The 13027-nt window shown below is 36.6% G+C and overlaps 2 protein-coding genes across 3 annotated transcripts in view; both read right to left on the bottom strand.

The window, feature by feature from the left end:
* LOC119411874 (nuclear receptor coactivator 5) overlaps positions 1-13027 on the bottom strand; it is a 615997-nt gene that overhangs the window by 474084 nt on the left and 128886 nt on the right. The window lies entirely within an intron of this gene.
* Positions 7-13027, bottom strand: part of LOC119411879 (vesicle-associated membrane protein-associated protein B/C) — a 23866-nt gene continuing 10845 nt past the window's right edge. Inside the window, exons 2-6 of the mRNA XM_037678831.1 lie at positions 12173-12325; positions 5784-5887; positions 3772-3852; positions 2916-3092; positions 7-401 (exon numbers count right to left, since the gene is read on the bottom strand). Of these exons, the coding sequence (XP_037534759.1) occupies positions 246-401; positions 2916-3092; positions 3772-3852; positions 5784-5887; positions 12173-12325 (671 nt within the window). The 3' untranslated portion in view covers positions 7-245. The remainder of the gene's footprint in view (positions 402-2915; positions 3093-3771; positions 3853-5783; positions 5888-12172; positions 12326-13027) is intronic.

Here is a 13027-nt window from a genome sequence, read left to right as displayed (position 1 = left end):
TGGGGGGCAGAATGATGATGTGATGATTACAGACCTGTAACAGTTGTTGTTGTTCATAGGATGACGAGTCATTTTTTCCTCTTTTCTCTCATAAATTACCATTTGATTTGACTTTTTACATAAATGGGGCTGAATCAAAACTAGTAACCCCTCCCACCCAGCAGATATGGCATTTTGATCAAAAATCCCACATCCTGTGTTTTCATCCACCGAAAGCATGCTGCAGCCGACCCCTCCGCTGCGCTCTACAAGACCAACTTGCCCACCACGACGCCGACGAGGAAGAAGAGCACGATGAGGGCCAACGAGCGGGCGCTCAGCCCGTCCTCTTTCTTCATGGCAACTGAGGCATGCTGGGATGACATGATGTTACTCTTCCTCATCCTCACACCATCATCCCCCTGTCAAACAAACCAAAAAAAAAAAAAGTAAAATCAACAAAATAAAAGATCAGAGAAATGCGTGGGATGAGGATGTGGTAGGAAAGTAAAGAAATAAACGGATACGAGGAACAAAATTCGTCACAAGAGGTTAAAAAAATGGCCAGTTTGTCAATCAATTTGATAGAACCGTATTTATTAGCTCAAAGAAACTGGATCTGTTTAAATCTTCATCTGCCCTAATTCCCCGAGGAGCGCAGAAGGCGCCAGGCTTGAACACACTTCGTTTCCCAGCAGCGGGTGTTAGTTTAATCTCAGCCGCAGGAGCAGCCAACAACCGTTCAGCCTCTGGCAAGAACTAAAAGGGGAGGAGGTGGTGATGTTTGAGGGGAGGTCAACTCTTTTATGGCTGCCAGAGGAGCAGGAGCGTGACTCGTAACCAACCAAACTTTTACAAACCCAAACTTTAAACCATACGTCATTGATAGTTCTGATTAAAGTCTTGGATTCAAATTACTCAGTGCAAACCTGAAGCAGCTGTCGAAGGGTGGACGGCTCTGCCTTCTGTGACCGAACAACACCTCATAGTGTGTAAATATCAATCAGTGTAAAATATAATAATGAAAAATAAAATGACGTTTTACTATGAATGCCCTTCAGCTGATTCATTGTCTGCTAACAAAAGTAGTCATCAAAGCGCCATACTTAAAGAGTAAAAACAGGGCAAATGGTTGAGGTGTGCCAGGTTACATAAGACTTAACTACTGGCATGTCCAAATCCTGGACCTGAAATTACAGAGTCAGAGAGGAACTGTCTTAGAGAACAGAGCAGCCAACATCTAGAAGATACACTCAGAAAAGTATTTCAAGAATCACAAAGAACTAATTCTGAAACCGATACAAGAAACAGTATTGTCTGTGTTGAAATGAACAACAACTGATTTTACAGCTCCTTAGTATAAACAATGTTTTATGCCTTGAACACTGTATCTCGCTGTACGTTTGCACAATTTTCAATCAATCGTTGCAGTTCCGGTTCTTGATTTCCAAGAAAGAAAAAAAAACTAAAAAGCTGACAGGCGGATCAAGACTTTAGTTGAGTATTGTATTTTTCACAACAGTTTTTTTTTAATTTTAATCAAAATTTAAGGTTTTGCCTAATTTAGGAGTAACTACTTCTGATCTTTTGACCTATTGAATCAAGGACTTTTCTAGACTCAGCCTTGACACAAGGATGCAGTTTTGGACTGCTTGTTAGTAGGGCTGGACAATAATTCGATATATGTCACGAAATACTTTTATTCAATAATGGTGATATGAGTTTTAAGCACATTTTTGATATTTCTATGATTACAGTGTTTCACTGATGCATTTCTTTTTTTGTTCGGGTTGAAGCGGACGCTTCAATTTCAACCCAGACAGAAAAAGGTGTGACGCAATTACGTAAGTGCGTAGTGAAGTAGATGTTACACAGCGCTCGAGTCCAGAAAGCATATCAGGCTAGGCTAGGCTATGCTAGGCTAGGCTAATCTCCAACGCGTGTTAAGTTTTCGCTTCAAAATGAGTGCCCATGACTGTCAGAATGTGACTGAACAAGCTTTCACAAGCGAAGAGAAAGCAGATGACACAACTGATAAGAGAGGAAAGACTAATTCGGCAGAGTGGAACTGGTTAGGCTATCTAACATCGGATAAACTGCAGGTTTCAGTGTCCTGCAAAATGTGATGGAGAGTCGTTCCAACTAGCGGTGGGAGCACATCTAAATTGTTCCACTCGATAGAATGTGCTGAGAGTCAGAAGATGAAGCACAAGAAAAGTTTGAGCCAGCGTGTCTCTGAAACACCACCCCCATCTGTACCAAATGAGAAACCCAAGCAGTAAACGCAGATGTTCGCTGCATGGTTATGTTGTTGTTTAAAGTTAAAACTATTAATATTGACAACGTTGAGAGTTTTATGTTTACTGGACGATGATTTCAAATTTTTTTCAAGGCTAAATACAAATAAAAGCGAAGATGAATTTATTTGTACAGTTTTTCTGAGGCTTTTATATTGTTTATATCGATATCGAATTATATAGTTATCGACCGAAATTAAGAAATATATTGTGATAAAAGTTTTGGCCGTATCATCCAGCCCTACTTGTTAGTTATTTAAGTAGTTTTATAAACAAACAAATGCGTGATTTTTAATATTAGTAGTTTGAAAAGCAGTTTAAAGGAAGAAAAAAAAAAAGAGTTGTTTAGCTAAATAGCTACATTTGAATGCGTGAAAAATAAGAAAAACAAAAGTATTGCGTAAATAAAATAAAACAATCAAATGAGCAAGATTCTCAGCTTTGAAAGGGTTGCTGACTGATAGTTCTTAAACCTGTCACGATGAAGAAATATAAAAAATATAACCATGCAATGAACTATATATACAGTATTCCAATTCCAATGTAGCTACTGTACATCAGACAAAACTGTGTTTTTAAAAATAATGTTTCTAAGTTGTACTTTTGATGCACAAAACAATTTCAAACCATCTTACTCACTCTAATTTGTTTGTTTTCTTCCCGTAGCCTCTGAGCCTCCATCTGCAGCCTCTTGCACTCCTCCATGATCTTTTTTACTTCGCCGTCGTCCAGGGTGGAGCTCAGCGATTTCGAAGACAGCGTGGAGGACTCGGACTTCAGCAAGCTGGCTGACGACTTGTTGGACTCCATGTCGTGCTGTAAATGGTTTAAATCAGGACAAGATTTAAAGTGATGAGTGGGTTGCTGCTGCTGAAACATTTATTTGATGGCGCTGGACAACAAGTTTCAAGCCTGGCACACAGGTGCAACTTTTTATTTACATTCAAAGACACCATTTTCACATGGGAGTACAGAGACACACACATCTTTGTGGGAAAGTTCACTCCTTTCATAATCGGATAAAGCTGGTTTCTATCAGCCTTATCTGTGTTTGACGTACTGCTGTGGCACACAGCTACCAGAGGTTGTTTTTGCTCTCATGTTCAAAAAGCCAGCAGACAAAACCTTTATGACAAATATCGTCACTGAAGCAGAAGTGGACTGAGAGGAACCACAACAATAATAAACTGAATGTGAGGCTCATTGCAAAAACTGGTAATGGCAGCAGAAGAGAGGGGAGGTGAAAGAATTTAGAATAATAAATGAAAAGGGGAAAGCCATCCCTTTTAACGTAGTATATTTACAGTTTGGAAACATAACAGAGAAAATATTTGAAGTAAGAAAAGGCTATTTTATTGTGTGTGTGATTTTTGGCTAAAATCAGTAGACGGGTAAATATTACAAAGCAAAACAATTGTCAGACCATCTCTTTGATGTCTAATCTATGTAGTAACTCTAACAACAGGCAAAATAAGGTAAAAGCCTGTGAACTCACCGATTTTTCATTCTCCAGTTGCACGTCAAAAACACACCTCAGCTTTGAATCCATCAGATCCTCTGGCTTTGCCTCCTTCCACTGGAGAGAAAAGCAAAAAAATATGAACATCAGAACACGTTTCGAGAAGGCTATATGAAACTTACAAAACAGTACATCAGAACAATACACCTTCTACAGTTTGGGCTAATTAAACAATTGACAAGTACCAAATCACTAAACAGGGTGGAGCAACATAACTGGCAGATGACTGCACTTAAAGGAAAAACAGAAAGTAAATAGTTTAGGTTCTACATATAGATTTTACTCATGTGAGTGGTGTATTTAAATGGTTTTCTGGGAATTATTGTTTGTCAATAACATGAAAAAGTAACTAAACATTTAGACATACCTAATGAGCATGTGCGTCCAAACTTTACTCATATTTTAAAAATAAACAAACCAAATAGAGGCGCACGATATTGGATTTTTGGCCGAAAATGATGCAACACTATATAAATATATACACTATAAAAAAACAGCACCTTTTATATCAATGAGTTATTTTGATGGAATGGTCGATGTCCAATATTTATGTTTATCGCTAATATCGGTCAATACCGATACCATGCCAATAATATCGTGCATCCCTACAAATTATGAGAAATATTATCGTTTAAAATTATGTAACCTCTGTTCTAAAGAGATACTGAATTTATATTTATACCAGGTAATATATAAATAGACTCAAACCATCAATTTTGGACTTTCAAGATTATTTCCATAAGCTTTTTGTTCAAAATAAACCATAAATCTTGCATTTAATGATTTATGACTAATTTTGCATTGGTACTTTAAGGAGTGATGTTTCTACTTCATGAAGTTTGTCCTTTACTGGAGAGAAGCAAACACTTTAGAGTATCATTAACTAGTTGGTGATAAAATAAAGCAGCTTTAGTGTCTAAAATGACAGCACTTACACAGAAGAACTGAGAGTTTCTAAAGCAGGAAAGAGGATTATTATCACACATGAATTTCATTTTTCCTGGCAAATAAAAATAGGGTGAGAGCAAATTTAAATTTGTCTTTTGAAACTTGAAGACTGCATCCATCATTTTTAGTCTCCGTTTATATTCATGTGAACTTGCCAGTTTGTCCAGTCAAAGTTTGGTTTCAGTGGATTTAGAGATGCCAAAAAAGTAAAGTTTAAATAATAATCAGATATGCATTATGTATTTATATAACACAATCACAGTGTTATTATTTTACAGAATGTGTTTAAGTTTGAAAACCTCTGAGGGGTCAAACATTTTATAAACTTCCTGCAGCATAAAATGATTGAAAAGCTTAACGTTTTGAAAATCCTCTAAACAAAGTCGTACAGCAAATGGGATTATACTTCTGTTGTAATTACCGGTAGGCATCGAATGTTTTGATTTTGCTAAGTTTGGCTGCAATTTTTTTTACATTCTCATAATTTTTTTTGCCATTTTAAATAATAACTCTGCTTTTATTCAACTTTCACGTAAATATTATCAAAAAGATATATTCTGTTTGCCATTTTTGACTCTATGTAGTATAAAATAATGACACATTTACTACCAGGAGGACTTCAGAATATTTATGTTACACTTCCTTTACAACCAAGTCGAAAACATGTGCTTTGCTTGGGACATTTTGAAATCACTCATCTGTTCGATATATAATGGAGTTCATTTTTTCCCCTCAGTACATCGTCTCATTGAAAACCATCTTTCAGGGTGAAATATGATTTATTGTGTGTGCATTTATGAGCATCACACAGATTACTATCAGACTGCACAGACTGCGCTAAATTAGCTTTTTATTGTATGACAGCTCTCTGATGTAGATGAAGGCTGGATAAAGCAAAAACACTGCTTTGTTCTCTTTATATTAAAATTCAATACATGTTGATTCATTCTGCAAAAGAAATCACCATTACACCATTGTTTCCAAGTAAAATATGCACCATCTGACACAGAAAAACAAATAGCCAAAGATGAAAGACTCACCACTCCTTCCATGTCGGTCATGTCAGGAGGCGCTATCATGGACTGGACCATAAACTTATGCTTGCTTTTTTCATTTGGATCGTAGTCAAAAGGCTGCAGCATAACTAAAACACAAGGGGACAACAGTGACACTCATCATCCAGATTTCAAAACAACTTCTCGAACGTTTTACGTACTCTCATTTTTATTGGTGTTGCAAAAGTAAAGCTACACTGTACGCCCACAGAATACGCAGCTGCTTAAATAACTTGCAACTTTGTTCTGTGACTCCGAAATAATTTGAGGACAAAAGAAAAATACAGTTGCTGTCAACATACACATTTTTATTTTTGCTTCTCTTTTGATTTCAAATGACTGAAATATATATTTTTTTCTTCAAAAGGTAGGTTGGAACAAAATGTTTTGTCGGCGTCATCTGCAGAAATGACAGAAGACATATCATTTAATAAAGTGTTACATGCACATGCCTTTGTCTAACTGTAGGTCGGTGCCTTTCTAAGTTCAGGGCTCTGGGCACTGATTTGAAAACGTAGTGGAGATGATTTATTTTAATGTTCGTGCTACCATTAGGATGATACACTGATGAACCACCAAATGCTCCAAGGAGTCATTTTTTTAACCAGCTTTCAGGCCTTTTTCTTTCCTAGCATTACAAGCTGCACTAACAAAAACCAGGTGTGGGCTCTGAACTATTTCAAATTGCATTGTCAGTCCTCTCAGTCTCAGTTACTTGTTGTCTTTCAGTACGATATTTTAATGCTGGAACAATGATTTACAACGATTATTTGATTCTGTTGTTGATGGGGTCTGAAAAGCTGGAAATATATGATCAATAAACGGCTGATGATTTTCCTCCAGGTTTTAGGTCAGAATGAAATAGAAAGACATATTTTGAAGTCAGTCCCAGTAAGTCTACGTTTTTTTTTTTTTTTGGCTTACACTGAAAACAAATGGGCTAAATTCAAATCTGGCATAGCCTACAGTATGACTTTCATATATGGCACATGCCAATACTCCCAGGAGGAGTGTTGTGCACCATTTCAGCAATCAGTGTGGCTCAATATTGCAAATCAGAAACAGACGGCATGAACAGATTGAGAATGTCCTGTTTCAGTCAGTCCCAATTTGCAAAGCCATTCAGCTTGGGTCCACAGGGATAACACCGGAGCATGGAGGAAGGAAAGCGTGGAAGTTCTTAGAGCAACACTGAATGGTGTTAAAAGGCTTGAGCCAAAGCTTAAGATGGAAAAACACATTCATCAAAGGGGAAGAGGTGATTCAAATCATCTTTCATCTACTGCGTTTGAACATGCTTCTAAAAAGAGCTACTTCTGCTAATGGCATGATTTAGTATTCTTGCTTAATGTTAGAAGTAGTTCTTTTAATAAACTCACAGAGGCCAAATATAGTAAGCACAGTCAAACTGAATGGTCAATGCCAGTCTACGTGGTAATGATGAATGGAGTCGATATGGGGGCCGAGATGGTGTAGAGGCAGGGCAGCCGGCTTGGGACCCGAAAGTCCCAGGTTCGATCCCTAGTCACTGCACATCACGTGGCGTCTCTGGGCAGCACGCCTCACCCCCAAAATGCCCCCCGGGCGCTTTCAATAGCTGCCCACTGCACCACCTGGTGGTGGATGGGTTAAATGCAGAGACTAATTTCGCCATTGTATGGAAACATACAGTGCTGACATTGTGATGACATTATTATTATTATTATTAAGTAAACTTTCTTTTCCTGTCACTAATTAATTGTTTTGTGAGGAAAAAGATGCTCACAACAAAATTACTACTTTGTATCGAGAGGTCAGGCCTCCATCTGTATAAAAACTGTTTAGAAGATGGCTTGCATAAAGTTGCCTATAAATAAATTTGTTTTATACGGCTAAAAACATGCAACTAAGACAATAAAATTAGGGATGCATGATATTGGATTTTTGGCCAATATCCGATATGCCAATATGTTAAAACTCATTTGGCCGATAACCGATACCAATACAGATATTTTTCCCTAGACCTACTTACAGAGGCTACATAGCTTTCTCTGTTGTGGAACTAAAATACATTATTCTGCACGGTCTTTGTCCATTTGGCCTGCTACCAAATGCAGATGCCAAAAAGGGGGCTGAAAATGATGCACACTTCAACTTGGATCATGTTTAACATCAAATGTATTCATGACATTTACTCTCTCGAACACAATGCCAACACTCAAATGGTGCAAATTTGTACATTTTCACAAATCTAAACTCAACCTGTGCACAAGCGACAAGTGAAAAGCGCATAAGTAGTAGAGCATTAATAGATATACTTGGCAGTTTCTTAAATTAAAAAAATAACTTCAAACAGAAGCCTTTTATATCGGTGACTTATTTTGATGGAATGGCCGATGTCCGATATTTAACTTTATCGCTAATATTGGCCGATACCAATACCATGCCGATAATATTGTGCATCACTAAATAAAATGCTATATGCATGTATGCAAACCTCCTATCCTGTATAGGTGGTATAAACAAATGTCTTGTTTTTGTAATCTTTAAAACATTTATGCTGAACAGGAGAATAGCAGCAGCTTACACAGTGGTTCCAAAAAGGTTCTGTGGGTTAAATTTAGTTTCATTGTATGTTATTTCAGCTTTATTTCAGCTATAAGTGAAATCAATACAAATACTGGGTGTTTTTCCAGAAACTTTGTTCAGTTTTATTCAAAACAAAAGTCTGGTCACAGCTCAGCTAACCTACAAAGACAAAATATATAATGGCGGATTGAAATAGAGAGTTTAGTCTAGCAGAGCTGCGGAAAATATTGGCCTAGAGGGAAAACTCACCAGGATGCAAGAACAAACGCTCATAAAACGTATTCAGATTTCTCGGAGTAGAAGGCTTTAGCTCTCCTGATTGTGCACTCCCCTGTCTGTCCTACTCAATTAAGTTGAAAAGGAAAAAAATAAATAAAATCACAGACTACACATTTCAGGACGAGAAATCTCTGGCACTTCAATCGACCACACATTTGAAGGAATCTGCTACCACTTCAAAGGTCGGTTTTGTTGTGAGAATCTAACTGACGGGTAAGAGAGCTAACGTGACCTCTGATTATTAGAAAAAAATCACACACGCTTAGATTCATGAGACTTCTGATATGAAATATTTTCTTGCTATGGACTCAGACCTGAGTTATGACAAGTGAATCAGCGTCTTGTCTAGTCATAACAAAAGCTGCACAGGAAATGAGTGTAAGGACGAGCTAATGAAGTTACTGACACAACCCAGAGCTGTACATAGCTAAACAAATCTTCACATTACTTTATAATAAGTTCAATATTCCTGGATATGAGATATTTTGAAAACTTTTTTTTTAGTGACTGGATGCTGTTAACACCAAGTGAGTTTAACAACATTCTTCCAGTCCTGGTTAAATTAAACATATAAAGTTACAGCACAGCTGAGCTTCTAAAGCTCCACATGTAGCTCCTGATAAGCCAGCAAACGGCACGTTCTGCGTTAGTAGGTGTCTCGTGGCAGACACTTCTGTCCCACTGTGATGCCAGAGGATGTCTGAAGCTTTTGAGCTTCTTACACGCAGTTTAGAAAGCAAAGCTGCAGATTAATGACAAAGACAAAACTACATTTATTAGAATAGGATTGATTTGTTATTTTAGGGAATACATATTTCTTTCAGAATATCTTTACACAAAACAATGTTCTTCTAGTAAAAGTGTTAACATAACCATGCGTTTCTAGGCTTGAACACTGTTCAGCAGATGCAGCTCTTCAGACCAGAAGGAAAATCACTTTAATTTGTATGTAAACTAACTACTGTAATGTTTGCACTAATGTTCAACAAACACAGTAGTATGTTCTTGAACTAAAATGGCAAAACTGCTTTTAGAAAAGCTGTAAAACCATTCCTTTATGTGTGACCTCCCTCTGTGACTATGGAACATTTTTGTGTGTTAATTCAAACAACTGGCTTCACGACACATATTGGGCAGTTTTCCTAAGCTGTTAATTAAACTGAGGCATCAACGTCCCACTACAAGCTTTAGCAGCAACAGTTCGGTGATTATGCACCAACATAAGTGACCAGCTGCACTTAGCTAGTGTCTATAGCCTCTAAATAAAAAAAAGGGTTAGAAATGAGGAGTAAATCCACTGTTTTCACTCTTTACTCATCAAGAGCTTCAAATTGACAAACTCCCAATATTTCTATTTTGGACTATAAACAGATTTTGTAATCTCACAGTATAAAGAACGTTTAGTATTAAGAATCAAAAGGTCATTCACATTTTTGAAGGTGTTTTCTGTCTTATTAATGGACTGGACATTTGCCAGTGTGGTCTGGCAGATATAACAGTTCCCCATATGGCCAAGCCAGGTTTTCACATTTTATGAGTACCAACTCAAATCAGAAAACTATTTAAGTAGCTGAACTGAATGTAGCTAAATTAATACATTTTATCAGCAGCAACAATACATTAAAATAATGTGGGTAGCCTGAACATTTTAAAGATGTTTAAAGATGTTTATAAAGAGCAACACTAATCTGGTTTACAGTAAGAACACACAGGCCACAAGACAAGCTGTTTTAGATAGCAATGATTATAATTTAAGATGATTTTTCCTGATGACTAAAAAAAAAAAACATGATCACCAGTTACCCCACTGTTGACTTGCAAACCAAAACATTTTGACAATCTCCTAAAGATAAAGATGTAAACCTAATAGGAGATACTATTAGGGAGTTCAAATACTCTCTCATACTTACAAAAAGTGTATTTTCTACCTAAAAATACAAGACCATTTACGCAACTCTAGCATAGATGTGTAAAATATTAAATGGGCATGAAATTTCCTCAGAACAACAGGTGTGTTTGAGTAAAATTAAGCAAAACAATTGATAATGTTATTGGGAGCAATATCCCCTTAATTTTAGAAACTATGTTTCTGGGCAAACGACCAGGCAGTGTAAACGGGTTTTACAATACATGCTGAATATTATGCTAACTGCCAGTAAAAAAGCAATCACTCGGAAATGGATGACTTAGAAAACACCCACACTAAAAGACTGGATAAATGTGATTCAAGATATTTGTCAGATGGAGGAACTTACATTTGCAATGAGACTAGAAAAGGACAAATTTGAGGATTGTTGGAAGCCAGGATGGACTTTCTTGAACACTAGAGCCGAAACCAACAAATGAAAATTAAGTGACACACGCTGTTCTTTAGCTACTCAATATTGTTGTTATAAATTGTTAAATTCTACTTGTGTTTGATTAATCAGAATCAAAATCAGAATGCCTTTATTGTCATTATACGCAGTACAATGAAATTAAGAGCCACTCCTTTTTCCGGTGCAAAAACACGCCTTAAGAAAACACACACTAAACACACACTAAAAATATAAAACATGCAACGAAATATAGATATAATAATGAAAGTAAAAAATACAAGTATTTCACAATTATATTGCACATTATGGATATTAGTGAGGTAGTTAAGGTGACTGAGAGTATGAAATGTCAGTAGTATTGCACAATAGAAGTCCAGGGGTATATTAAAAAATATATATACATTAAAAAAAGGAATGTTAGATACCAGATGTTGAATACTGTAATTATACGAAGATGTAAACTGCATAGATTAATACAGCAAATAAAAGAGATTTGTAAAGGATGTATCTATACTATGTAAACTGAAGAAACATATACCTGTACCTTTTTTTGTGTTGTTCCTTAATAAAAAAGTTTAATTAAAAAAACAACAACATGCGTGTTCAGTATATGCATGTGTAAATATACATTTCCTGCAATACAAGAAGCCGCATGTCATTCTTAATCCTTCCAACTGCAATGCTTTGATAACATCACAGAAGCTTGAGGACTTGATGAAAACAAACAGGTTACAGACAACGCACGCCTCTACATCCAATGTCTAGATTCTCAGAACAGCAATCCTGTTCTGGGTCTGAAACCTGTGACCCAAATCAGCCTAACAAGGGTGACCAATGACAGCAACTGAGTGGACTTGGTTGGTTTGTCACCCACTGATGACAGACAGCACCAGTAACAGAGTGGAAAGTGTTGACAATAGATTGAGGGGGGTTGTAAACAGCAGGGGTGGCACAGTATAGAAGCATAAAGACTGTACCTGTCTCTCTAGTGGAAATACAGCCTGATACGACTCACTGCACTGTGGGGTGAAAACTTCCTGCTGACTTGGTGAGGTGTTGTGATTATTTTAAAATGAACACACATTTCTCATGACTTCATTCACTTTGGCATATTGTTTAACAGTTCTATCAAAAAGCAGAAGCTACTTGTTAAAGCTGCTTATAGGTAACTAAATAAAAATCTCCTCAGTCATGTTCCTAATTCCTTACCTGAGACATTGATTGAGGTGCCTGCATCGATGATGCCACTGTTTGGCCGCACGCAGTACCGGCGCGGCGCCGTCGTCTTCACCTTAAAACACACATTCCTGTCTGTAGGGTTGGAGAGCTTAAGATTCGTGGTGACCACATCTGAAAATGGACCTGTGGGGAAAATAAAAACAACTGGCATTTAAAAACTATAAATATTTTGTCAAAGTAAAAAGTAATGTGTTTCCTGTTTGCTTGTTTTCATGAAACAAAATCTTCCTTTCTGTAAAAATATGAAAAAAAAAAAAAAAAAGTTTCAGGCAAGAAATGCATCAACTAAAACAAGAAACATAGAAGTTATGAACTCACCGACCACACACATAAAAATGTATAAATACCATTCCTTAGTCAGGTTACTCGAATGCCATATGCAAAGAAAACAAGATAAATCAAAAAAGACAGATGGATAATAAACTTTAACTGGCATACAAACTTAAACAAGCTTGTAACGTGTCAAAGCTGAACAGTGACAAAATGACACAAAACAACTGAGTCAACAAACTTAAGTGTGTCAGATTTTACATTCATCATGTGCTGCTGTTGGGTAGTCCAGTTAAAAAACAAAAACAATTAAAAACAAATAAATAAAAACATACAACAGCCATTTAATGAGGACAACTTAAACATGTATGTATGTAAAAGTATTTAATACGATGGAGCTTTAGGGCCACGCTAATAAAAGAAAAATAAACAATTGCCATGCTAAGAAAAAAAATTAAGTTATAAAATTATGAAAATAAAGTCGTAGAATTACGAGAATAAAGTCGTACAAAACTTTTTTTTCTTTACAGCTCTCGTTTTTTTTTTTTTTTTTTT

The sequence above is a fragment of the Nematolebias whitei genome, chromosome 7 (assembly GCF_014905685.2).
Source record: "Nematolebias whitei isolate Nwh7 chromosome 7, NemWhi1, whole genome shotgun sequence".
NCBI lineage: Eukaryota > Metazoa > Chordata > Actinopteri > Cyprinodontiformes > Rivulidae > Nematolebias > Nematolebias whitei.
The sequence above is the reverse complement of the archived record's forward strand: the minus strand, read 5'-3'. Positions and strand labels throughout refer to the sequence as shown.